This window comes from Prionailurus bengalensis, chromosome B1 (genome assembly GCF_016509475.1).
Source record: "Prionailurus bengalensis isolate Pbe53 chromosome B1, Fcat_Pben_1.1_paternal_pri, whole genome shotgun sequence".
In the NCBI taxonomy this organism is placed as follows: Eukaryota; Metazoa; Chordata; class Mammalia; order Carnivora; family Felidae; genus Prionailurus; species Prionailurus bengalensis.
The window spans coordinates 162,146,203-162,173,671 of record NC_057344.1 but is presented as its reverse complement, the minus strand read 5'-3'; the positions used below and the strand labels follow the sequence as shown (position 1 = coordinate 162,173,671).

The window sequence follows — 27,469 nt, the reverse complement described above, 5'->3', positions numbered from 1 at the left end:
CTCAAAAATGCTCAGAATATAATGAGAGTTCACATGTGCGTGAATTATTTGCACAATGAAAGAGGAAGGGGTAAAGGCAGAAGTACTTTCCCTCCAAATAGCTGCGATCATATTACACCGTTGTGTTATTTTTTTACTGAGAATACATTTATTGGTTTCAAAAATATAAACTACTTTATGAAAATATCCTTTATAAGAATAAGGAAACAAGCAAAAATGAAAAACCACATGGCAACTATCTCTGTCGCCCCCTCCTCCACTTTAGAAGTGAGCAAAATGAGAAGAACAGAAACACAACCTTGCAAAGGGACTCATTGGAGTTTTTCAGTTTTTTTTTTTTAATAAAATGGCATCTATTGCTGAAAGCATTATGGCCTTTGTTATGCTACATAATACTGATATAAAATGTGAATAGTACAAAGTTCCTCATATATAATATACGGTTTTAATATATTACATTTGTTTCTACATAAACAGACTATAAATATATGTGCCACAGCATGTTTTACAGTCATGGTTCCAGCATCTCACACTATGATACCAAATGAAAAATACATTTTCTTTTTTAAAAAGGAAAGAACAAGGGCAGAAACCAATAGAAATAGCTTTACATGTTAGAAGCCTAAATAATACAAGAGATGGGGTTAAACCTTTGGTGATAAAATAATTTTGAAATCTGGCGAACAGTCATTCAGAGAGTGAACAAACCAAATCAGCTTTGACTAGAGTGTAGAGGCCAAATTACTAAAATGCTGACCGATCAGGGGTGCGAAGAGAGGGAAGGGTCAGGGAGGCGAGAAGGAACAAAAGAGTAAAATCCTTCCTGAAGCTTTGACACCACAGCTTGATACGGAACCTACTGCATTCAGGCTCAGACATATCGCATCAGGACAGATAGGTGGGTATTCATCCAGAAGAAACCAGAAGCTGGTTTATACAGTCAGAACGCTTCCACACGACAGGGAGCCTCCGTCTGAATGTCCTTTCTTTGTGGCATTCTGAATAAAGGATCGGCCTGGGAGACAAGGAGCCAGAGCTGCGTCATTTCCTTCCTGGAGCTCGGCCAGGAGACACGTAAGAGTCCGGAAGGAACTCTCATTAGAGGTCGGAAACAGCCCAAGGAGCTCTCATTTAGCCCAACGGGGAAGAGCACGCAACCTTCTAAAACCAGTAACCTCGTCTGAAGCCTTTACATTTCCTAACAGACCCCGTGCCCACCTCCACCAGGGCCAACACAATGCATCTGAAAGCTCCGGTCCGCTCTCAGAGCAAGCCAACATCTTCCTTTCTGCCAACCCAAACCCCACACGTAAGACTTGGCTGAGGACCCATATGTGTCCCAAACAGAGCTTCTCGGACGGACTCGGCCCTCAAGGTCTTTCCCATCTTCAACACCTAAAGCACTCGCATCACCTGGTTTATCTTCTGGTTTTACAGAGATGGGTCCTGCCACTTCATGAAAGATGCAGCCACTCCTTGAACTCCTTTTGTTATAACCCACGGAGAGACCCAGAGTAAGAGGCATCAGACATGCTTTCTCAACGCATAAACAGAAAGTCAACACTGGGAGAAAACACAAACACATTCTTGAGTCACAAACATCTTCTTAGGAAATGCCTAGGGGACTGGCTCCCTGCAGTCTGAGGTCCTTTTTTAGGAAATGAAAATCAAATGTGGCTACTTCCTGGTGGTGGAAAGAACAACACTTGAAGATCTGAGCAGCACCTCTCATGTGATTTCCAGGAGTGGGGGACGTGGGTGCCTCCTTTTAAACAGGAGGAGAGCCCAACGCGGGTCCAGAGTCAGGCTGGAGAATCTGGGCTGCACTGCCAGCTTGTGGTCCAATCTCCACCAGCTTTAAAAGTTCTGCCTCCTCGCTGGAGTACACAGTGGTGTCTGTGTCGTCCGAGTGATACCCGGACTGGTAGCCACTCGTGTGGTTTGAGCCTTCGGATGCCACGGACTCCTTGCTTTTGCTGGGCATCAGTCCACTGTGGAAGACAGGGAAACCAAATGAGTTGGCGGAGAGAAGGCAGTCCTTGCCCCTCGCATCCTAACCCCGTTCTTGACCCCGGGGGGGCTGTAATCTCCCTGGAGACACCGACCCCTATCTTTCCCACTTGTTAATCAGCGTATCAGGTTCACTCGGACAATGTCTATTTTCAGGTACTAGCATGAACTAGTAGTGTCAGATAAGTCCTCTTATTCAGGTCCAAGTCTTTCAAGGCTGCGAGGAGATGAAAGGCAGTTCTCCTGAGTTATGCAAAGGCTCCAACCAACGGAACGTTTTTATGGCCTTGCAGATTGACAGGTTTGTATACAATGATAGGAGCCAAAGGGACTCTTTCATGATGGGAAAGGAAATTGGGAGGTTCTGAAAGTCCACTTCTGCTTTCGTCACACTGTCAATTAGGGATTACAAGGCATGTGCGCGGTGTTAATAAAGTTCTTGAGCAACTTTAAACTTGAATATGTTGAAGCGTGTGTGTGCAGTCAAGCCAGACTGTCAAAAACTGCTTTTTACTCATCAAAACCACATTCTTTGGAAGGACTGGGGGCCTGGATCACTCAGCAGCAACTAGAGAATGTTTTCAGTGGCATGGCATCACGACAAACCATAATCATGTCAAAGCCTAAAAGCGTAAAACTTCAGGATTTACATTTTCTCAAACCATTCTGAGGTACGGGTCTTTTCCCCCCTGCATACGTGTTTTACCAAATTATCCGTGTTAAAAACTACCAAAAAAATATTTCATCCACTCTATGTTCATATATGGTTTGAAAGTTATTTCAAATAACTAGAAATACAATTTCTCGTTCAATCCAACCTCAGTCACATGAGGTTAATGCCTCAAACAATGGCATCGTAGCTGGCACATAGTCACTGCTGAATAAACACATTTTAAATCAATGAGTGAAACACATGATTGGCTCGAACAATTTCTTACCTTGGGCCGAAAGCCAACAAAAAATTGCACAGTGGCTCATTTTATTTTTGTTTTCTTTAAGTGAACATCCCTCATAACCCGTAGGTATTCCCATCTTATAAAATGGTTCGATTACAAGTAGATCAAAGTCTTCTCTACTCTTACCTAGAGTGAGCTCATTCACAAACAGGTAACTGCTCTTCATCTCGCTATTTTTACACAGATTTTCATTGATTTGTTAGGTTAAAAGCAGATACGTCTATTCAAAACAACTACAAATTCCTACAAAACCACACGGGGGAAATCATATTCAACACGAAATTTTGTATTTTCCCCATAAATTAGCCAATAATAACAATAAGCCAAATAAGCCAGCCAATAATATTTAAGTATCTCAAACAAATAGATACTGGCTTATTTTTTATACATCATACTTCTTTTTTTTTTTATTTAATTTTATTTTTTTTTCTTTTTTATATACATCATACTTCTAAAGACAGATGCACTCACTTATGTACAGGTTTGAAAATTCTTCGGAGTCCACAAAGATTTTTATCATCTCAATTTGATGGGTTGCATCCAATGACCTTTGTTATTTAGCCAGTACCATACAAACCACTGACCATATAAATATAAAAATACCCTGGTATTCATAAATTCTCATAAAAACTGACCAAATACCCTAATGAATTTCAGATTCTTTTTTAGGTTTGCCGGGTAATTTATTTGTTTGATTAGTTTCAGTTCTTTATTGGTTCAGCTGATGCAAATCTGACTACCTACCAAAGACACAAAAAGGGAAAACTGTCCCTACAAAAAGTCCTAAGTTCCTTCCAAAAATTCCTGTTGAGCTTTGTCTCTTCTATGTGGCTGTCCTACCAAAGACACAAAAAGGGAAAACTGTCCCTACAAAAAGTCCTAAGTTCCTTCCAAAAATTCCTGTTGAGCTTTGTCTTTTCTATGTGGCTTACCTAAAAGATGGAGCTAATTTGGTTCTGTCTTCCAAGGTTTTCAGCTCTTCTGATGCAAGAACCATACCACTGTCCGTCTGGTTGTCCTTTTTAAGAGACAATGAGATGGCACAATTGATGAGTGTGCACACTGACCAATTAATTAAACTGATTTATTTATTTATTTTTTAATATTTATTTATTTTTGGGAGACAGAGAGACAGAGTGCAAGCAGGGGCAGGGCAGGGAGAGAGGGAGACACAGAATCCGAAGCAGGCTCCAGGCTCTGAGCTGTCAGCACAGAGCCCGATGCGGGGCTCGAACCCACGAAGCGTGGGACCATGACCTGGGCCGAAGTCAGACGCTTAACCGACTGAGCCACCCAGGAGCTCCAATTAAATTGATTTCTTAACCCATCTATCAGACAATACTCTCCAGGGTTCAACAGAGGGAGGTAAAAATATCATAGCCCGAAACTGTACAAGCCACAAGGAGCACAACCACTTCCTAGTAGTAAACCCAGGCCCGGAAGAAAAGAATTTAGGAAGAAGCAGCTGAGGAGACCTGTTTCCATCCCTCTTTTCTCAACGATACTATTTACACTTGAGTGGAATTGTGCATGGCGCTAGACTGTCTAGAAACTTGGGCCAGGGACTGTACTTATGTAAAAAGCAAGGGGGGGCGCTGATCAGTGCCACCTCCATAATGAGCCCATGACACATACCCTCAAGGACAGCCTTATAATGAGGCCCCAAGACTCTAACGCTTAGGCTAATATTTATCTAGCTAACATTTCATCCTTTGTATTGTTTTTAAGACTATTTTTAAAAGATGTACTTACATCTGGGATTACTTTTACTTCTGGTTCTTCCAACGGGATATCTTCAAATGTTTTTACACTCACGGGCCGGCTCTTTCGCTTACTGGTCTGCAGATACTGACTGCAAAAGAACAAATATTTATATTTTAGTGGTGGTATATTTGGCTGCAGATACCAAAAGTGATACCTAAGTTCATTATCTTTCAACCACAAGTTTAATAGCAACCTTCAAAACATCCTTTGGAAAAAGAAACACAAAACAAAACAAAAATCTTTCTCTGCTAGTGCACATTGAAGGCTTAATTTCCTGTAAAAGCCTATTTAAAAGTATAATATAAGTGAGGGGCCTAGATGAGCTCCCATTCCTTTGAATCATATTTCTGAGGACCAGGGCTGGACTAAAGACAACATCAGCAAAGCAAGTGATCAACTGCCTTCTGCTTGGCTTCCTGATGGCCTGAGGTTCCTCCACCGGGCTCTCAACACACTGCCGAGTGTTACACATCTTTCTGGCCATCTCCAGAAATGTTTTTCTAGATAACGCTCACAGAGCAACCATTCAGTGAAAGATGGGCAGAGGAGACACCTGAAGATCTTACTGAATCTCACCTGGGTTCCGGAAAGGACACTGAACCCAGCAGGATCTGGAGACAACCTCCTCCTTCTGCATGTAATTGAGGCTTAGTGCGTAGATGGGATGGTGGGCTGTCTCACAATCCCCTATTTTCAGCCCACAGAATTGTTGGTCTTGGGAAAAGGCAGTGTGGTTTAAGAGTCATGAGATATTGTGTCTATTTCAAAGTCTACCACTGACTACACATACTTGGGAAAGTCGTGAATATTTCTCTGCCTCGGTGGCTCTGCCTCTAAAATGTGTTGGTAATAGCTTTCTCTCCCTCACTCACAAAGATATCTGGAGGACTGATGAGGTGGGTGGCAAATGTTCTCAGAAGGAACGACGCTCTATCAGCCAAAGCTTGTTTTCCTCCTTGAATTCCAAAGGATACCAGCTTCCTTCAGGAGTTCAAAGAATGGGACTTGTCAGACACCATATCACCTGTTTTCTGGGGGTGCTCCTTCCCTACCATGTGGCTTTGGGTGAGTCTTGAGTGATCCTGTTAAGATCACCGACAGCCCAAGTGGAGAGAAAGGAAGTCCGTCTGTTTCACAGCAAGGGACAGCAAATTCACTCTTCACGCTCGTCCCTGCATACTGCCCCCACCCCAGGCAGGCTCCTGGACATGTTACGTATTCTTTGTGTTTTCTGTGACCAAGTGGAGTGAGGACTTGCTTGAACCAAAGGAGGAGAATGGAAATCGAGTCTCCCTCCCCTGCCCCAGGAGGCTGGTTCCTCCCCTTACGGAGAGAAGAGAATGAGGTTCACCAGTGACATCTTCCCTCAGGAAACTCCACCTAAAGGAGGACCTAATAAATAAGGAGAGAGAGAAAAGCCCACCTCTCCTGAGTCCAGTCCGGACTATTGCCAAAAACTATTGGTACCATATAGTTAACCATTCATTTGCTCATTCCCTGATCCAGGAATCCTTTACTGAGAATCTACCACATGCCAGGCACTGTGCTAAAATGCTCCTCAACTGTTATCTCATAGCACCTTCATAAATGGTACCTGTCAGGGGTGGGTATTACTATCCCAAGTTCAGATGAGGAAACCGAAGCATCAAAAGGTTAAGGAACTTGTCCAAAATCACAAAACTAAAATATCTGGATTATTATTTTGAGGGTTATAAGCAGCCACTGAAAGATTTGAAGCCTGAGACTAACAAAGTCAGATGCGCCCTTTAGAAAAATGGCTCTGGGTACAGGAAGGTGAAAACAGAGGCCATGAGACCAATTGGGGGGCTCTTTTCCACGTATCTAGGAGAAAGTAGGGCAGCCTAAGAAAGGTGATGCCAACAGGGTTTGGAGAAGTAGACACATCCCAGAGATATTCAGGATATAGAATCAACTAGAGAGGGTAAGCTTGGGCAGTAATGCAGCTGTCTTGGAAAAAAGTCGAGGAAGCTGAGACCTAGGGAGGAAATGGTTAGAATTGGGATATGAAATTGGCCTTCACATTCTAAAGCCCATTGTTTCGTTTTGTTTTGCTACCCTACTCCACACTGACTCCCTTGGAAAAGTAGCAGGAAGGAAAAAGTAGAAGAGAACAATGGATGTGATTGTTCGAGTCTTTGTTGAGCACCTACTATGCGCACAGCACTGCTCTCTCCCACGCACCCACTGACCACGCGGTGGGAACAGGGCGGGGGAGCGGACAGACAGAAGGTGGAGAAAGGACAGTTTCATTTCAAGCAATCTGATCTCACAGCCAAATTCAGGAACATCTAGCCAGGAGGCAGTCCCAGACATCAATCCACAGGAGCACTTAATCATCACCAGCAATTAACCAAAATGAAGAAAAATGGTATGTGCCAAAACCTTTCTCTGGGAGAGAAAAGAAATCTTTGATAAGCTGCTTGGAGTAGGAGGTGAAACTCCCTGGGGAAATGATGGAGCAAGCACAGATGGTCCCCAAACTGCCCTCATGGAAAGATGAGTCCAATTAATATGTGTTTTCTTGCAGAAGGCATGCAAACTTGGGGCCAGAGCTGATCCACACGGGAAATTAGAGGCAAAGCTGAGTCTAGACACCAGCGATCCGTCCCCCTCCCCCCTCCCCCACACACCTCTCAGCCTCTTCCCCAAATAAATGTAGAACAAATATTTTTAAATAATTTAAAGGGGCCACGGATCAGGAGGTCGGTGCCCACAGCAGTGCCTCTGTCCAGCTCTATTTATAATGCAAGGAGACTGAAAACTATAAAGAGGAAACGAATGAGAAAGACTCCTCAGCTTTCCGACCTGACTGGAAATGTGAAAAAGGAGAGAACAAGTCCGCCGAGAAGCACCCCAGCCTCATCTCTGGTCTTCCCCAGGGAAGCAGAACCCAAAGAGAGCCTCAGCATGAGGTGTGCCATGTGCAGATGCCTCCATTCTGGGTTTCTTTTAACCCCGATGATTCGACTGTGACTGTGGAGTCTTGTTTTTACAAAAGGAAAAAAGGTGGAGGCAGCTGAGAGGGGGTGCAGACAAAAGATTCCAATTTCCATTTTATTTTTCAAATTATGGCTGGCTAAAAGAGAAACTGGACTGGAAAAGACCAATTCGAAAATCACAGACAGAAAATAGGAGCCAGGCCTATGCTCAGAGTGTGGTGTCACATTTGTCCACGCTTCTGGGGATAAGTGTTAGCAGCCCTGACTTAGATCCGGCATTGCGTTCGGCACTTCCATTACACCAACATGACCTCATCGACTCTTGGCACCATATGCAAAGCGTCCAAGCGAGCCAAGAGGCTGCCGGCTCAGGTCCTCACTCCACCTGGTCACAAAAAACCCAAGGAATATGGCTGATGATCAAATGGCTTTCTGATCGGGCAGAAGGCAGTGATGTTGCAGGAATAACTACCACCCCCAGAAGGCCAGCCAAGCTTGAACTAGAGGGTTTTGGTGTTGTTTTGTTTTGTTTTTTAAGTTTATTTATTTTGGGGGGGGGGCGGCAGGAGGGGCTAAGAGACAGGGAGAAACAGACGGTCTCTCCACATTGTCAGCACAGAGGGCTCGATCCCATCACCTGTGAGATGGTGACCTGGGCTGAAACCAAGAGTCAGACGCTTAATCGACTGAGCCACCCAAGCTCTTTGAACTAAAGGTTTTTAAGCGTGAGAGTGGAATTACTGGTTTTCAGTTCATTAATTTTTCTCTCTGAGGGTCCCACTGGGTGTGGCAGACAATAGGACTCAGACAGGTATCAGAGGAACTGGATTTGTCTGGGAGATGCGATTTTAAGCAGCTTGCTTAATCGCTATCGTGCACTGAGTGCTCTGAGTGCCAGCCACTTAGAAATACAATATACCATGTAATTCTCAAAATAATAATTTTTGAACACCAGTGTCTTCACCTGGGTCCCAGTGAAGATGTGCGCCAGGTCTCTAAGAGGCATACTTGGGGTCCAACCAGTTCTACCTGCCTCTAAAATCTGGATCTTTAACCACCAAGTTTTCTTTCCACCAAGCGATTGCCCTGAGCCTCACATTCAACATCTACATCAAGAAAAGATCATAGTTTCTACCTGGCCTAACGCTGAGAGTTATCCCGTGAGCAAAATCCGATAACGTAAGGAAAAGTTCTTCGAGAAACGCTGAAAGTTCTTGACACAGATTCAATGGTCAGCTCGCCTGTCAGCCTCTACCCACTCCGGCAGTGTTCCCGCCACCCCATGGGATCCCACGGGTCAAGGGGCCCAGGGCCCCCCCCCCCCACCCCCTGGCAGCCCGGCAGACCTAGAGCTCCGCGCCCCTCCCTGCAGCCACAGCACACTCAAGAGGGCAGGCTGGACTGTGCTGTCAGGGGGTCCAGTGACAGGAAGAAAACACCCACAAGAGTGGGAAAAGAAACAAAGCAAAGACACGACGTCCCAGGCTTAGTAAAAGACAATTTGACTATTATATGGCAGAAACCATACCGACTCTTGCCTCATGCACAGGTGCTGGGAGAGAGAAGAAAGGAAGCTGCCTTCAGAACCCCTTTACAAATCAGGCGAGGACTGCAGTGCATGTGTTTCAAATAAGCCCAGAAGTCCCATTATGCAAATAAAATGCTGAAAATCAGACTAGGGAGGGGCTTCGGAAGATGTGCTGTCCAGTCAAATTCAGGACACATCCCCCTGGCAGACTGCACCCTAGCCAGAGAGGCACAAGTGTGTTTTCATATATGCATAAAACTCTTCCTTCCTGAATCTTTCCTAAGCCGTTTAATTCACATTAATAAAAGAGTACATGGGGATAATTTAAATACAGATGTCTATATAAAACTGGCCTCTTTTTCTGGAGATTAACAAACTATGGCATTCCAGCTATTTGCAGCTGCAGGGCTTAGAATTCTAACGGAACAGCTATGGCAGCAATGTGGACCACAGATGGGAAGAAACTCACCTACCCCGGCCCTCTTCAAGGAGCACTTCCCTTTATAGCAGCCTTGGGGCTAAGGTTAAATGTGGAAGTGGGGTGCAGCAGCTTTAGAAAACGCCTTCCTTCCATCCCCTCCCCAAAGAACCTTGACATGCCAGCTCCCCTAGGGGATGTTGACCATATACAGTACCTGATTCCTGCTGTGTTGTCATAATGGAATTTGGGGTCACACACTTCCTCTTCCTCCATACAGGAAACAGGTGAGGTAGGCAGAGAGAGTCCAGAATCCTCTTCCATGCTCAAAGTCTCTGATATCGGGAGAACAATATAGTCTTTGCCATCCTGAAACAACAAACACAGCGATGCTATTGTTATGGCTTCAGCCCCTCAAGAGCCTTTTCATGAGAAACAAAGGCCAAGGGGGCTTCTTGGTTAGCGGGCAGGTCGCTTTCATATCTGAATGTAGAACTTTAAGACAACATTCAAAATGGTTTGTCAAAAACAAAAGGGCACTTGAAAGGGACACGTATATGAAAGTACGGTAAAAGAGATAATGTAAAAACAAGATGAGCAAGGGAGCCACAGAGGACTGTGGTTACAAGGAAGACAAAGCAGGCTGGGGCCATACGCGTAGCGGCAAAGCACGGAGAGCTGAGGAATCATTTCTTCACAAAGCCCTACCTATGCGAGCCAGGTCTTTTAAAGGGCAGATCATCCAATTTTAGCCTCTACATTTCAAGGCAATGGAAAATCTGATGACAGGCTAGAGAAAAGCAATAAGTGTGCGGGAAAATGGGTCTTCTGAGAAAAGGTTGCACAATTTAACATTATTTCATCAAGAGAAAGAAATAAAGGGCAATTTGATACCTTTAAACGTTCAAAAGGTTTACTGATAAAAACAGATTTGACCCATTGTTCCCTACCTGTTCAAAAGAAAAGCAGGAGGAAATTGGCTTCCATTCCTGGTGGTAAGAGGCACTGACTGGAGATTAAATAACTTTCTAATGGTAAAGGTTAACAATTCTAAAATCCTCCAATGAAAGTGATGGGGGCCTGGGATTTTACTAAGAAAAATGCCTCGTACTTTGCAGGGTTCAGATGCAGTTTTGCCTGCACAGTGTATTAAATTCCTTGAAATCCCACCCCTTGTTGATATTCTGTGGGTCAACGATTTTTTTTTTTTTTAACTTTAGGAGAGCATCTGAAGACAACAAAAAGATACATCAGGAGGAACGAGTGGTCTGCTCCCAGGTTATGGATTAGGACCTCATTAGGATCTCATCTATCTAAAAGAGAAATTATAGATTTTAAAAAATCATTGCTGCTCAGATCTGCAAGAATATGGCTCCTTTTTCAGTGGCTGAGAGGACAGCGTGGTGGCCGTGAGATCTAGGGAGGAGAGGAACCCTTGTATACGCTTCTTGGGTGGAGGTCACGAACCTGCTGAGCATTAGCTTGTAACAGATTTCCCAAATGTTCCACCAACTCTGAAAACGTGGGTCTCTGACTGGGCTCCCCATGCCAGCAGTCAAGCATGGTCTGGTACCTAGAGAAGCAAAACACTAATGTCATTAACTGCCTCCGTCTTCCTCATCTGATGTTGAAAATAAACACTCGAACGAGTAAACATCTATGAAACGTCCACCATGAGCCCAGATGCTAAACAGTAACACCGCACTGTATAAAACACAGAGTCCTACACTTGGAGTATCATGTACAGAAAATGCTATAAATCAACATCTAATGGGAGCTAACTGGTTGGTATCGATAATAGGGTTGTTGTTTCAAGAAGAGATGACTCTCTACTTCAGATTATCAAGGAAGACTTCCAGGGACAAGTAGGACACAGACTGGGTCATGAAAGAGGTCTGTATCATGAAAAGTCTTCTGGGAAGGGAGAATTTTTGTAAGAAAAGAAAGGATAGAAAGACACTTCCAAAGTCTTACATTTCTGGTGTGGTATAATCAGGGGCCCTCATTCTAGTGCCTTCTTTCAATCGCCTACAAAATTCCTCATCAATCTTTACTCCAGGGTATGGAGAAGCACCTAGAATAAAATAGGAATAGGACATTATTTGATTTGATTTTCTTTTATAGAAAACCCTCAGCCTGATTCTTGAACATCATATATGTTCATATATGTGTCAGGCCACTGACTTATATCATTCTATTTGGAATATATAGAATATATCTATTCTATTTGGAATATGGATGGAGGGACAAAACGAAGTGACTTACCTAAGGAAAATATTTCCCAGAGCAAAACACCAAAAGACCACACATCACTCTGAATTGTGTACACTCGGTCAAAAATTGTTTCTGGGGCCATCCATTTCAAAGGGAGGCGAGCCTAAGAGGGCAGAAGACAAGGAATCAGAACCCAACTTAGCACATATCTGAAGAAAAAACTTCCTTTGTTCCCAACACAGGTCCTGAAGCTTGCAAAGAGGAATGTGGATCCTGCAATTTAACAGATCAATGGGTTCATCTTTGAAACTTACATCTCCTTTTCTGACATAATCTGGATCTTTATAAATATCCCGGGCCAAGCCAAAGTCACAGATTTTAACCACGTTCTTCTCCGACAAGAGGATATTTCGTGCCGCCAGGTCCCTGTGGATACACTGCAAAAAGAATCGTGTGTGTGTGTTAGGTCTCAGAACAGCTGATCTCTTCTGCATCTGTTGTGACCTCATGCTCAAAAAAATCCACATCAGAAAACTAACTGATTAACAAGCACTGGGCTAATGTCTTTCATCAACACTTCAGGAAAAAAGTCTGACTTTCGCTGAGACACACACATCTGCTTATTCCATAAACAGCCCCAGACTCTGGAATTAAATAATTAAGTTATAGCATGATCATGGAGTCATAAATAGACTTCTCTTGGACACAATCAAGAATGTGTTTCTGGTCACATCCACATATCCCTTTGGCCTGGCACCATATATGGTTAAAACCTGTTATTCTAAGGAGGCCCTAGAATGGAAGTTATTTCGAATGAATGCACGGAAACCAGGAACAAGGGGCTCTCATCGGTTTGGTGCCCTTTGTTGGTTTCCCCATTCCACATGGAACTGAAGCTGAGCAGCTCTGATAAACCATGCCCCGTGGGGCTCATCCTGTTTTCAAATTGTTGGGTCATCATAAAGGTCTACAAAAGACATTTCAGCCTCTCAGTGGTCAAGTTGGCTCTCAGGCGCACCAAAGAAGAAAAGTGAGTTCCTCTTGCTTTCTCTCTACTCTTTTCCTTTGCTCAGTTTCTCCCTTCCCGATATCCCACATCGTCATGTAGCCTCCTACTACTGAGCAACTTTAGCTCCACCTGGTAGATTCATGAGGAAATAGAGTCTCAGGGAACACTTATAAATGAATGAAAGGCTCAGAGGATTCTGAAGTCCATGCAGGAGTGACCATGGGAGCCAGGCATTGCTGAACACCCACACCTTGAGTCTGTATACTACTTCCCTCTGAAAAGGGCATATTCAGGGGCACCTGGGTGACTCAATCGGTCATCCGATTGTAAATTTGAGCCCCACATTGGGCTCTGTGCTGACCCGCTCAGAGCCTGGAGCCTGCTTTGGATTCTGTGTCTCCCTTGCTCTCTGCCCCTCCCCCGCTTGTGCACTCACTCAACACTCACTCTCTCTCTCTCTCTCTCTTTCTCTCTCTCTCAAAAACTGATAATTAAAAAAAAATTTTTTTTAATGAAAGAGGCATATTCAAAAGCACACTGGCAAGCATGACCGAGCAAGACAGGAGATTCCAAAAAACAGCCAGTCCTCCCTACTTTTCCCCCAACCAAAGAGCTTCCTTTTTTTAGGCTAACAACCAGGTGGTGTTCAAGAAACCAGCCGACAGATGTGAGAAAAGTTAAAGGTCCCCTGCCCGATTCCCTTCCCAGTCGAAAGATATCCTGACCAAATGGCAGGCTCTGGCCTTTAAAAAAAAAAAAAAATAGTGAAATAAAATTAGAATCTCCAAGAAAGGCAAAGGGCCTTTCTCCATAGGAAAATCCTTCCCTTTGGGAAAAAGGAGACAAGACCTCCCCCCACAGAAACATCTGAGATCTGGAGGCTCAAAAAGCTGCGACAAGCTTTCAGATTCAGAGAAAAATGGGTTAGAGATTTCACTCTAATTTAGAAAGAAAAGCAAAAACATTAAGTCTTTCTTCCCCCACCAGGAGGGTGCAGCAAATGCATTTTGTCAACTGATCCCTTTTCCTGAAACTTAATTTGAATTTTTCTTGCTTAATATAAAACCATCCATTCTACCCTTTCCAGAGGCTGGAATCCGTGGTGTTTACAACCTTTGGAATATTTGTAACTTGTCACGTCCCCACCTCAGTCTTTGTTTGGCCTACTTTTCTAAGTTTAGCTTTTTTAATCGCTCACATCTAAGGCCTGTCCTTCCTGGTTTCTAATTATACCACTAACAAATACTTTTTGATGGATGGTGATGAATGTAAAATAAATTAAAAATACACTCTCCTACGCTAAGATATCTGCAAGGCTCAGTCCCTCACCTCTTCCAGGTCACTGCTCAGATGTCACGTTCTTATAAAGCCTTCCTTGTTCACTTTGTTTAAAATTGATGTACACAAACACAGAAGCCTATGCACACACAAACATACCAGTCCTGTATACTCTGTAGCCCTTTCCTGCTTATTTTTCCCCACAGTGCTTATTCCCATCCAACCTACTATGTATTTGACTTGTTTACATTGTTCACCGTTTGCTCCACCCGATAGGACGTGAACTCCTATCTTGCCTGTTTGTTCACACAGTCTTCTTAGTACCTACAAGACCGCCTGCCCTTCGTAGATGTTCAGTAAGTGTTGATCACATGAACTGATGTCATGAAATCCCTACACCTCCTGAAATTAGCAGAAGTGGGGTCTCCCCAACAGAACTCTTCCAATAGGCCCAGGAGTGGACGATGAATTACAGTTTGAAACACACACCAGCGGCTGGCACTGAACACCTTACTTCCGAATCTGTGATCTGAAGACATGCTTTGCTTCCCCCTGAGCAGTCTTACCTTCCGTGACGCCAAAAACTCCATGCCCTTAGCCACTTGGAAGCTGTAACAGATGAGATGCTCCAAGGTCAGGAAGTTCTTGTACAGATCTTCAGAAACTGTTGGAAGATGCAGAAGGACAGAGATCAGTATTGCCACCAGAAACTATGCGTTTCTAAGTTTGTGAGAATAATCTTCATTTGAAAACTTGGGAGTTAAGCTTCTGGAAACAGAAGCAGACAGAAAATGCCTGTATCTTCTGCAAGGTTGCTGGATCCCAGTATTATTAGCTTGCATCATACTCCTTAGCAAAAAAAATGTTGGTTTTTCCATCTTAGTCAAATGGAACCAGCAAATCCAGGAGGCAGAGGGAGGTAAATTTGGCAAAGATAGCAGGGGGTGAGAGAGGACTTTTTCAAGTTTGCTGTTTCAAACTGTTGTTTTTTTTTTCATGTACCCAGAGGGATAAACAATAGTTTCCTATCAAGAACTCTAAAAATAAAACAACAATATTCAGGGTCATTGAATCTGTTCTCTCCAGGCTTTGTCCTGGGACAAAGGCCAAAGGTCGGACTATAATCGACAACAGATAACTAAAAATACCAGAAATATATTTACTTCTCTCACTTTCAAGCTGAGAAAGTGCTGTAAACACTTTAAAACAGGGCTGAGAGGATGCTTTTTCTCCCTCCAAGGATATGAATGAGAGATGACAGGAACTTCGAGGGAAAGATGGATTTGCGTAAACTGGTGGTATTTACTTCCGTGCAACTGGTACAAATAAACACGAAGACATTAATGGGTGTTTCGACATGATCTCTTGACTTTGGTCAGATAAGATAAGACATGGTTTCTCTCCTAGAGACAAATACCGGAGTTAATGAAAACTCCATGAAATAATATTCTTGTATTAAAAAGACTGTGAACCATTTTCTCAAGGATTTCTTTATGCTTAGGGCTAGAGGGCGCTCAGTGAACAATTAGTGAAACCCTTCCATTTTCCAAATGAAGAAATGGGAGGACACATTCCAGGCCATCACCCTTTCTACTCCAACTTAATTCCTCAATCCTTTGGGTTTCCTGTGCCCTGACCACCATTTTGTGAGAAAGATGGGACAGAGGTTGCATGAGGTCCAGATAGCCTCTCCACATTCCTCTAGGCCAAGTTCCAGCTTGGCACAGCCCATTTGGCTTCTAAGAGGAAGAAGCCAGATTTAAGGTCTATCTGTAGCCTCGCGTCAAGGGAAATGGAAGCAGGTTTCTTCCACTATTTCACGACTGGGTTCTTTTAAGCTCGTGCCTCAAGAGGAGCCAGATGTCAGGAAGCCCCATCTCTATATCTATGGAGATGTCTCTGCTCCTTCTGAAGGAAGCAGATAGTGTATCCTGGAGCTGAAAGAAGTCTTGGAAGTTTGGGAATACAGCTCTACTCCCAGAGAGCACTAAAATATCATTGGAAGCATAACTGGATAAAGAAAAATATGTTTACCAAGACTCCTCTGAGGAAGTGTGGTTGATAAGTCACCTGGACTGGGGTAGAAACAGCAGGTGACCCCTACACCACCTCGGAGAGGTTGGGTATACTTAATGGAAAGTCTTGTGTTGTGCTGGTGACTTAGGCAGGATGGGGCTGAACTGCTGAGGGTAATGGGGAGGCTAATCAACCACCAGAGAGCCTCCTTTGTCCCTCAGGAACAGAGCGCTGAGCCCCTCCCGCTACTCCATGTTGAACCAATAGTTTCAAAGCACTGGTTTAATGGTCGACTGCTTAGCCCTCGTGGGGTCCTGAGATTTCTCAGGCTCTCTGTGCTTTGCCTCACAACCTAGCCAGCTGCTTATTTAGGGCTTCCACACTTCACTTTTGAAAGACTGAATGGTGGGAGTCTCAAAATTCAGGTCTCTTTCAAGTTTTAGGGAGTATTGAACTTTTCCCATGACAAAATTCCTCATAACACCTTATCACCTTCTCTTTTCTGCAAAAGCATGCGTTACGTATGAAGAAAGCAATGACAGGTACCTTCCTCTTCCTCCACATCACTGAGGGATTTCTCCTCAACAAATCCAGAGCTGGCTGAGCTCTGACTACTCGTGATACTATCCAAACGGCGTTTCGGATCCATAGTGATTTCCCCAACGTATTCCTTCCCTTGACGAAATCGTGCCCCTTTGGTCTACAATGAAGCAAATGAACAAATTCTTTGAATACAAACAAGATGTCTCAAATGTAGTAAACTATAAAAATAATTGTAACTATTAAAAGCAGACAAGAAGGACATCAATTGCAAGAATATGGAATCTCTGGGCTGAAATTTTGGGCAAATGTTCTACATAATAAATTTTCTTCCATGAAGCCTAGCTCCTTCTTTGTTTTATTTTTTAAGTTTATTTTTTACCTGTCTTGAAAGAGAGAGAAAGCAGGGAGGGACAGAGAGGAAGACAGAATCCCAAGCAGGCTTTGCACCATCAGGGCAGAGCACAACACGTGGCTCGAACTTACGGACTACGAGACCATGACCAGAACCAAAATCAAGAGTCAGACGCTTAACCGACTAAGCCACCCAGGCACCCTCCTCCTTCTTTAGCTTAGAGATAAATGCCTGTTTCAAGTCTATCCCAGATACACTTCCAACATTAGGGTGCTCTTTACAGAGGGGCTGACATTCCATGGGGCCAAATACTGCTAGGAGAGAGAGAAAATAATCCAAAGCCATCCTTCTCTCCATCCTTCCCTTTCCTCCTCCTCCTGCCCCCTCAGGCACCATCTATAATGGCTCAGTAAATTAGAGTCACAAAAAAATAAAACATGAGAAGATATGTTCCCCAGTAGGTAAAAGAGGTTACAACAGCCAAGAAGATTCCTCACAAGTTCTTCTTTTTTTTTTTTTTTTTTGAGTTTATTTATTTATTTATTTTGAGAGACAGACAGAGAGAGAGAGAGAGAGAGAGAGAGAGCAAAGAGGGGAGGGGCAGAGAGAGAGAGAGAAAAAATCCTAAGCAGGTTCCGTGCTATCAGCCCAGAGCCCGAGTCAGGGCTCGATCTTATGAACTGTTGAGATCATGACCTGAACCAAAATCAAGAGTCGGACACTTAATTGACTGAACCACCCAGGCGCCCCCTCACAAGTTCTTCACGGGGTTTTAACAAAAGAAGATTAACCTGTATCACTTTGTGTTTTCTTCCGTTTTACAATGTGACCAGAGCTGAGTTAAGAAATGACATACCTTGTAGGGGACAAATTCATTTCTCTTGCTCCTTAAGTAAGTTGACAGGTTTCCAAACTTGCAAAATTCCACAATCACCATGAGTGGCCCTGCAGACAGCACAGCATGTCAGAGAGGAAAATGTTTCCGCTCATGTATCTCATCAAGTGTTTAATACACTGATGAACAAGAAAATACCATAGAAGATGCTACAACCTTTCACTGGGGACAGGATCACAGAAATCAGTGGGTCACAATGCCCTTACAGCGTAGCTTTTCTTTTTCCAAAAGGCAACCCCACAACCTGATCAACCAAAATTTCAGAAGAAAATCCACCCTCTTGCTTTTCAGCACAATCACCTAAGAGGACTCCATTTCAGGGGGAACTACTCTTAAGGTCTTTGCTTTCAAGTTTTTTGAGAGGTTTACTTTTTTCACCTGAACATCTATTACACAAGGAGCAAACCGCAGTAGAGTGAGGCAGCATTTTTTAACTCACAAGAAGTTCCAGAAGAACTTATAGAGCCCATTAAACCTCCATGAAATATATTCGTATCTAGGAATCTGCAATAGTATCCTAAGTTAAGGAAATCAAGGCCATGGGAGTTGAGTGGTTTCCCTGAAACACCAGCAGAGAACTAAATCCCAGAATCATCAGGCAACCAAAACCCCCCACAGATGCTCACCTCCTGGCTTGGTACAGGCACCTAGAAGATTGACCACATTGAGATGGTGGCCAATATGAATGAGGATCTTGAGTTCAGACATGAGGGCTCGGTGTTCACTGTGTGTGGCTCCTTCTACAAGTACACAGCAAACAGGGAAATCGTAAATGTGGGCATTAGCTTAAGAGGATCAGTGCCCCACTGCATGCATGTGTACATCTTACCCTCCAGGGACAACACAGCTGTAACCAACCCAATTTACAGATTAAGTGCATTAAAAGTCAAATATAAATTATATTTTCCAATTCTAAATCAAATTCTTACTGTAAGTGCACCCAGAATGTTTGATATTTAAAGGAATCCATTGTGAAGTCTTTTGCAAAGCAGAGAATACATCTGCAAATGGAATCACGCCCAGATTTTCTTTCCTTTACAAAACTGGATTTTCATGTATCAGGTTGACTATGCTTCTTAGGGCCTGATTATTTCAGTGCTTCCTGGTAAGGAAGCAACACCATGTATTAAATATCCTTATGTGTTAGGGGCTATGCTGAAGTTCCCGCCAATCGGTGCCAAGCAGGAAATTTAACAAGGGCCAGCTGGCAAGGCCAGTTGGCCCATGAGGCCGATGAGGCTAAAACTGCGAGAATGATCCTGTACACTTCTTTCTAATTCACAGACGCTATCCACACCTCAGACCCTGATGAGCCACCTCAGAATGGCACACTCCCTTAGCCACAAGGGCGACGAGGCAGAGGGAGAGACAGAGAGATGGCTTTGCAATGCACAAGACCTATGGGCCAAGGGTCAGTGTGCCTCATCAACGAAAGCACATCACAACTGGAGCTAAGAGCTTTACATGCACCACCTCCCCAAATTAAAACAACAAGGCCAGAACACCATTACCATTAGGATTAACAATTGTTTACAAGGCTTTTAATGCTTAAAATGTCACCCATGGTCCTTTTGTCCCTAGTGCAACCATTATCTTTTATAGGAGAAAATCTTTCACATACTCCAATCCTAGGAGACATGCTATTTTTGCACTCTACTATTTTTACTTATTATATTAAGTTTCTTTCCATGTCTCTACATGGTCTATAATTATCTTACCAATGTATCATAAGAGATTAAAGAACAGTTTTTACATAATCAAGGTTTTTTCTTTTCCTAGAGTCAGGCCACGAAGTACAGCTGTGCATGGGCTCCCAGGCAAAGTGGGGAAGTGGATGAAGCTGAAACCCATCCTCAACTTTGCCTGGAAGGCCATGTACCCTGGCAGGACGCTATGAAAGAGGAACTTGTCCCCAATTTGCACAAAGGCATACGCCGGCTACATGCTTGGCTAGTGGGCTCACCTAACTGCAGGGCTGCTGATACAAGCCTTGCATTACGTCTGCAGACCAGATGAAACAGATAGAGAGATACATCACCATGTAATTTTGCTTTTACCTTTTAACATTTTGACAGCCACTGTCTTGCAAGTCGCTGTCTTGTCAATTCCAAAGGCATCTGCTTCGATCACTTGGCCAAAGGCACCACGGCCAAGGGGCTTACCTATAGTCAACAATGACAGCAAACCAAACAGACTTGGACTATTACAGCATCAAAGTGACACAGAGATTCTGACTAGATCGGATCACCCGCACACCCCAGTTTAACTCGGGGATTCCAGCTCACTCCCTTGTCTTGGCTTAATCATTGAATAATATCTCCCCCTCTTCACTCTCCAAATGCCCTATTTTGGATTAGTGTAGAGGGACCCTACTTCTAAGTGACCAAAAGGATGATGACTCAAATTCCACAGAGAGAATGAATATTCTGAACCTGAATCCAACATGTGAATAGACTATATCTGTCATTGTCCAAAAGGAGGAAGAGATGGCTTGGTAAACCCAACACCAAATTAACATCACTTGAAAACACACCTAGTTTCAGCCGGTCTCTGGGAAATTCCCACTTGCTGGCATCATAAGGCAAACGTTCACAGTGTTCATCCAAGGGCAGTTCATCTGGATCCATAACGATGGACAAGTAGCCTGTCTTCAGTTCCCCTCCATTGGCCTGGAAATCATTATTCCTTCCAGTCACATACACTCTGTTGTCTGGCTGTTGGTTTTTTGTGTGCTTATTATTGTTGTTTATGGAAGCCCCATTCCTGATGTCTCATTTTCAAATAAAATTCATGGAGTTTGAGAGTCAGTCCTATTATAATCCTGCATCCAGTGTCCCCTCAACCCCCAAATGAGCTCCAAATGAAGTACTTAAATCTTAATTACACTGGACAGTCCAAGCCCTTTTCTCCTCTAGTGGCTTCCATCAATTAAAGCCCAGTGGTCCAGCCAAAAGAAAGTGGGAAAGAATGTTATTGTATTGAAATAAAATTGTGCCCATTGAGCCAATAACAATGGGAAGAAACAACTCAAAGAGCCCCAGTCAGCTTTCATTAATCATGAAAACCAACGTACATGGGATGGAAGGGAAATGATTTTGTTACCCGCTTAACGGTCCGTAGAACGATGACAAGTAATAACCAGAAGAACATGGCAATCACTGCTGTGCCTACTAGAATAATGACCTCCAAGTTGGTCTTCTCCTGGGCACCTAGAAAGACACAACGGAATGCTGAAAACTCATACCTTTTGATATAAGAGGACAAAGTTCAACAATAAAGCAAGATCTCAAGTTTACCAACTTGGAAAAAAATCCTAGATAATAATAGTCACAAGCATCTAACTTGAAGGGATCTATAACATTCTTTTTTTTTTTAATTTTTTTAATGTTTATTTTTTTTTTTGAGAGACAGAGAGAGAAAGAGAAAGAGAAAGAGAGGAAGAGAGAGAGAGAGAGCATGGAAGGGAGAGGGGCAGAGAGTGAGGGAGACACAGAATCTGAAGCAGGCTCCAGGATCTGAGCTGTCAGCACAGAGCCCGATGTGGGGTTCAAACTCACAAATGGGAGGATCATGACCAAGCCGAAGTTGGATGCTTAACTGACTGAGCTACCCAGGTGCCCTGAGTCTATAACATTCTTAATGGATAATTTAAAGTTTGCAAAACACTGCTCATGAAAACCTCCAACGGTAAAATTCTTTTTTTTCTTAATTTTTTTAACATTTATTTATTATTGAGAGACAGAGCATGAGCGTGGGAGGGGTAGAGAGAGGGGGAGACACAGAATCTGAAGCAGGCTCCAGGCTCTGAGCTGTCAGCACAGGGTCCAACACAGGGCTTGAACTCACAAACCGTGAGATCATGACCTGAGCCGAAATCAGACGCTTAACCGACTGAGCCACCCAAGCGCCCCTCCAATGATAAAATTCTAAAGTTAAAGACAGGAATTAAGGATATCAAGGATAGAAATGTTGATGTCTTAAAAGAAAAAAATCATAAGAAGGGTTGAAGGAAGAGCAGTCTTTGATGGAAAGAAAACAGATTCCATTCTACAGGGGAGAAAAGTAGTTATTTGGCAGGGGGTGGAATTAATACCCGGTTTTGCACGGAGAGTCTCAGTTTTCATCTGAATGGAGTTTGAGAAAGGATTATATAAGAAAACAAGTGGTCAGCAAGTTACTGGCTACCATGCACCTCCTAGGTGCTCAGTCCTTTAAATATGTCATCCCTCTTGAGGTTCTCAGCAACTCTCAGTCTTCAGATGGAGAAACAAGCTCAAAGAGGTTAAGCTACTTCATCAAGGGCACACAGCAAGTGGGTGGAATGGCGAAGAATTAAACAAGTCTGTCCAACACCAGCTAACCATTACACTACCCTGCCCTTGAGTGGCAGGAGTCTGAGTGAAGAAAAGAGAGAAATCCAAGATGAGGGCATCCTGTATGGCCTGGCAAAATGAGTTGAAACCACCCATGAAAGGAAAGGTAGAGGTCAGCAAGTAAGCGGCAGATGCTCGGGGCTCCAGAGGACGCTCTGAGTGGGAGAAATTAAATGCCAGAGCTTGTCAGCTAGGAGTGATTAGCAGAGAAGTGATAAGGAAGCAATTAGCACATGGGGCTTCCCGCTGGACGAGTGCAGAGTGAATCAAATAAGCCGTTCAAGTGGCCCAAGGCAGCCTGAAAAAGGCAGAAGTCCAAGTAAGTAACTAGTTAGCCGAATAAGAGTTAACAGTCTGGGGACAAGTACCAGCTATGCCTGGAAGTAGATTTTGTTTCTCTGGTGGTTCTATTGAAGAAACTTTCTTCTTTAATTTAATTTTTTCTATTAATTTTTTTTTTTTGAGAAACAGAGTGTAAGCACAAGCAGGGAAGGGGGAGGGGGAGAGGGAGGAAGAGAGAATCTCAAGCAGGCTCCATGCCCAGCATGGAGCCTGATGTGGAGCCCAGTGTGGGGATCAATACAGGGCCCAACCTGGGCTCAGTCTCACAACTGTGAGATCATGACCTGAGCCAAAATCAAGTGTCAGACCCTTAACTGACTCAGCAAACAGGCACCTCGTGGCTTTCTTTTTATACACACGGATTTTTTTTTTAATTTTTTTTAATGTTTACTTATTTCTGAGACAGAGAGAGACAGAGCATGAGCAGGGGAGGGGCAGAGAGAGAGGGAGACACAGAATCAGAAGCAGGCTCCAGGCTCTGAGCTGTCAGCACAGAGCCCGACACGGGGCTCGAACTCACAGACTGTGAGATCATGACCTGAGCCGAAGTCGGTTGCTCAACCGACTGAGCCACCCAGGCGCCCCATACACACAGATTTTAAAGTCCATTATACCTAGTAAAAAGTTCAAAGATTCAATTGTCTATATAATTAATATTAATATAATTAATAATTAATACACTGTAAAACCTTGGTTTGCGAGCATAATTCATTCCGGAAACATGCTTGTAATCCAAAGCATGCGTATCTCAAAGAGAATTTCAAGAACCATTGGTTCAGTTGTGATCATGTGACACTCATATTGCAAGACATCACTCGTTTATCAAGTTAAACAATAACTTATTGAATAACTTATTAGAAATGTTTGTTCACCTTGCAGGACACTCGCAGAACAAGTTACTCGCAATTCAAGGTTTTACTGTAATTATAACTTCCATGGTAATATTATCTCCATGTTAACATTAGGAAGACTAACCGACACAGTAAATATCTACTTCTCTCTTCTTAGTATTATTCTTTTTGGGAACTAAGTAAATGTAAGTTCTGTGCCAATGTTTCCTACTTAGGCAGGGGTAACCAGCTGCAAACAGCTCAGGGAGATGCGGCAGGGCATGAGAAAGAGCTGGAAGCCCCCACTAGGAGCTGCCCTTAACATGAAGCCCTCTGGAAGTGACAAAAGCACCATGCCACTTGAAATTTTTATTTATTTCACACACTTGAAATCTTTATTTGCAAGTGCAATCTATAAAATGGTGATAAGCCTACAAATGTGAAAACAAGTCATCAAGATGCAAGATTTGATAGATTGAGGGAACTAAAATCTAGACTTTGAGAGACAAGTGAGGACGAGTTCATAAAACTCCATCCGTTTTTCCTTCTGTCACCATCCTTCTTTCTTCCTCTTTCTGTCACAAATTACCTTTCCCATCTGGGAATATGCCAAATTTCACATCACTCCTGCACACACATAGGAGTTTCCTTTCACATTTAGACACCCTAAAATTTCCATGCCATTGGAGCAATGGTCTATTGTTCACAATTTTAATTATCTGCAGTCCAATGAAAACTATGAACCCTTGTGATTGTCTGGATAGCACTGATTTTGGCGATTCAGCAGTAATTCCAGTGTTTTCCCAAGAAAATATAGAGGAATCACTTCTACAACAAGTTAATCGATCCATTCAAATGAAGAAAAGAAACACGGGAAAGGAGGATATTCTACCTGCCTGGCTAAGAATTTTCCCATAGTGAGTACTGCCAGGATGGGAAATATGATGCAAGTAGAATTAAAATAACACTGATTATTTTTTCTAGTTGAAATAATATATACTTAGAGCAGAAAATTTACAAAGTACAAAGAATATTAAAAAATCACCAAAATACTCCCACTGGGTGGCTCAGTCGGTTGAACATCTGACTCTTGATTTCGGCTCAGGTCATGTTCTCACGGTTCATGGGATCAAGCCCCAAGTCAGGTTCATGCTAATAGCGCAGAGCCTGCTTGGGATTCTCTCTCTTCCCCTCCCCCACTCATACGTGTGTGTGTGTGTGTGTGTGTGTGTGTGTGTGTGTGTGTGTGTGCGCGCGCGCGCGCTCTCTCTCTCTCTCTCAAAAAAAAATAAATAAACATTAAAAACATCACCTATAATCCTCCCACCCAAAGTGTATGAGTATATATATAACACAAGCTAATTTTCTAAAAACACCCGATGTGTCCATGAATTTCCACTGACCTTCTACGATGAAAAATGCCTCCACTTTTGCACACCCAAGAACACTGCATGCCTGGCAGGTATACAGGCCTTCATCTTCCTTCCTCACCCTGCGGATGGTTAGGTTCCGGTTCCCATCTTTCAGTACAATACCTAAAAGAAAAGAAAAATGGTTGTTTTCATTTATGATGTGATGTGGTGGAGTTGTTTAGGAAAAAATTTAAAACTATAAATGATGTCTTTTCTTGGATGAGCATCTAATTCCAAAGAGTGATACAGGATGCATTGCTGACTCATCACCAGTCCCAGCTTCCATGAGAATTCAACACGGCTCTGAATTCTATGAAATGAGCCAGACCATGGACACTAATATTGCTTTTTTCCTACCTAAAACAAATCAAGGCATAAGGTGGGTTTTAGATCCTATCTCTGAGAATTCTGCAACCAACCAGAGAAAGACATAGTCTATTCACCTGAGTCTTCAACAAGTGTTTCATTATCTTTAAACCACGTAATCTGTGGAGGGGGATTCCCAGACGTGGTGCACGAAACTTCGATGGTTTCACCAATGCTTGTTGTTTGATTCTCCAGGTTTCCTGTGATCATGGGTGCCACACGTTCTGTGCACACACACACACACAAAAATCATACAACATGTAGTTAAAACTTCTGAAATGGTTTTAGCATCAGTAAACTTACAGTTTAAACTTAATAAACAGTAAACCACTGATTTACTAAGCTGAAAATACATAGAAGCTAATAACATTACTCTTGGCCACTGAATAAAGTTAATGGAAGAAATAAGTCAGGACAGTTGAGAGAGATCACTTTGGACATCCTTATTAGTGATTCTAGCTGGTCGTCACATCACAAAATAAAGGTTGTCACCTTTATGGGGTTTTCTTCTAACTAGACACAGCTTCCCCAAGGGGAAACTTTCCCTCCCATGAAAGTTCTAGACAGTGACACCCTTGAATTCTGCATGTTTCTCTTGGTAAGTGCGAACCTTCAGTGTAATTCAACAAAGAATGCCTTATGTATATTTGGCACTTTTTACAAAACTCACTTATACTATTTCTGTTGCTCATTATCAATCATACGATGGACAAGAATATTAACCTTCTTTTGCAGATGAAATAACTGTAGTTAAGGGGGTTAAACAACTTCTCCAAGTCCGTATAACTCAGGGAACATTTGAACTAATGAGCTTATAAGACTAGTCCAGTGCCATTTCCACTAAAACACAAACAAGCAAGACAATAATCCCTAAGGAAAGTCAAAGATTTCAAAAATTAAGCTCATGGGTATTTGTTTCAATGTACAGCAAAACTTCAGATGTACCCTTTCATCAAAGCATTATAGAAATATCTTGTCCAAAGCAATCGAAAGCAATCTTGCTGAAAGAATCCACTGCAACATTGAGCAAAATGGGATCACCTCAGTGGTGAACTACACTGGGATTTAAGCAAATGTCCTGGGCTCTATTCTATTTCTAAGAATAATTTTAGGAAAACGACGTAGGAGTCCTTAGAGAAACAAACCAGGTCATTGTGAGCACATATTTCCTGGGCATGGTCTCTTTCATATCTCTTTCTAAATTCTTCCTTTAATTTGAAACAGGACCGGTCCCCAAGATGGCCATATATGTGATAAGATACAAAGGGCCCTGGGAATGACTTCACCCCAAAAAATTCCTTCTTTTGACACCTAAGTCTTAACACTAGCAAACACTACCCTAGTGTCTATCTGAGGATACCTCTTAAAATATGCCAAGGCCTCTGAAGAAGACATTATTCCTCCAAAACCTTAGTATAGATTCATTCACCTGGGCAGTTCCCCATCTTAACAGTAAAATCAGAGAATGCACACATCCCAGAAACTGGAAAGGGACACTAAAGAGAGGAGAAAATGGAGGGAGTCGGCACAAAGAGACTTTCCCAAGTTTGTCTGATTTCCCCAGAGACAGAGGCATGGCTGCATAGCTTTTGCGCAAGACACAAGGTTAGATAAGGTGTGGAGAGTGGCTCCATGCGGAATTTACAAAGCTATCTGCTCACTAAAATTATCATCCCGTTGATCTATGCTGGACTACACGGGATGACCCAGAGGGACAAGCAGTGAGTGGTGCACCCCTCCCATGGGCTCTCACAGGCCCTAAACAACCCCATTGTCACACTCTTCATGTAGTAGGTATCTTACTGAGCACCTAGCATGTGCCACTGTGTTCTCTGACGCGAGCTACTACAAGGAGTAAAACAAAACAATTCCTCTCCTCATGGACACCGAGACCTCAATGTGCTACGACCGCCTGGTGGTTGCCTGTGTTCTTATCTTATCTACCTCCTCACCACTCTGAATTTCTGGAACCTTCTTAGCTCACAGTAGGCATTCCATGAACATGTGTCTACTAAAATAAATAAATGTCCAAGAATAAAGTAGAAATTTCCCCAGTTTAGGCTCATCTCTCGGAAATCCTAATGAAATCCTATCATTAGAGCTGGCAGGAACCATGTTATTTTCTCTTTTTAATACATCATTTCACCACTATCCGCCTCTTTCTGCCTCAAGGACTTTCAGTGAATAAGCTGAGTGTGCACCC

The 27,469-nt window shown here is 43.0% G+C and overlaps 1 protein-coding gene across 1 annotated transcript in view; it reads right to left on the bottom strand.

Moving 5' to 3' along the window:
- Nucleotides 1–314: 314 nt before the first annotated feature.
- Nucleotides 315–27,469, bottom strand: part of KDR (kinase insert domain receptor) — a 46,701-nt gene continuing 19,546 nt past the window's right edge. The window contains exons 14-30 of the mRNA XM_043572622.1: nt 25,344–25,490; nt 24,892–25,023; nt 21,046–21,152; nt 20,477–20,612; nt 20,001–20,105; nt 18,570–18,683; nt 17,905–17,993; nt 16,700–16,853; nt 14,704–14,801; nt 12,165–12,287; nt 11,902–12,013; nt 11,611–11,710; nt 11,104–11,209; nt 9,854–10,005; nt 4,719–4,818; nt 3,899–3,984; nt 315–1,991 (exon numbers count right to left, since the gene is read on the bottom strand). Coding sequence (XP_043428557.1) covers nt 1,769–1,991; nt 3,899–3,984; nt 4,719–4,818; nt 9,854–10,005; nt 11,104–11,209; nt 11,611–11,710; nt 11,902–12,013; nt 12,165–12,287; nt 14,704–14,801; nt 16,700–16,853; nt 17,905–17,993; nt 18,570–18,683; nt 20,001–20,105; nt 20,477–20,612; nt 21,046–21,152; nt 24,892–25,023; nt 25,344–25,490 — 2,084 coding nt within the window. The 3' untranslated portion in view covers nt 315–1,768. The remainder of the gene's footprint in view (nt 1,992–3,898; nt 3,985–4,718; nt 4,819–9,853; nt 10,006–11,103; nt 11,210–11,610; nt 11,711–11,901; nt 12,014–12,164; nt 12,288–14,703; nt 14,802–16,699; nt 16,854–17,904; nt 17,994–18,569; nt 18,684–20,000; nt 20,106–20,476; nt 20,613–21,045; nt 21,153–24,891; nt 25,024–25,343; nt 25,491–27,469) is intronic.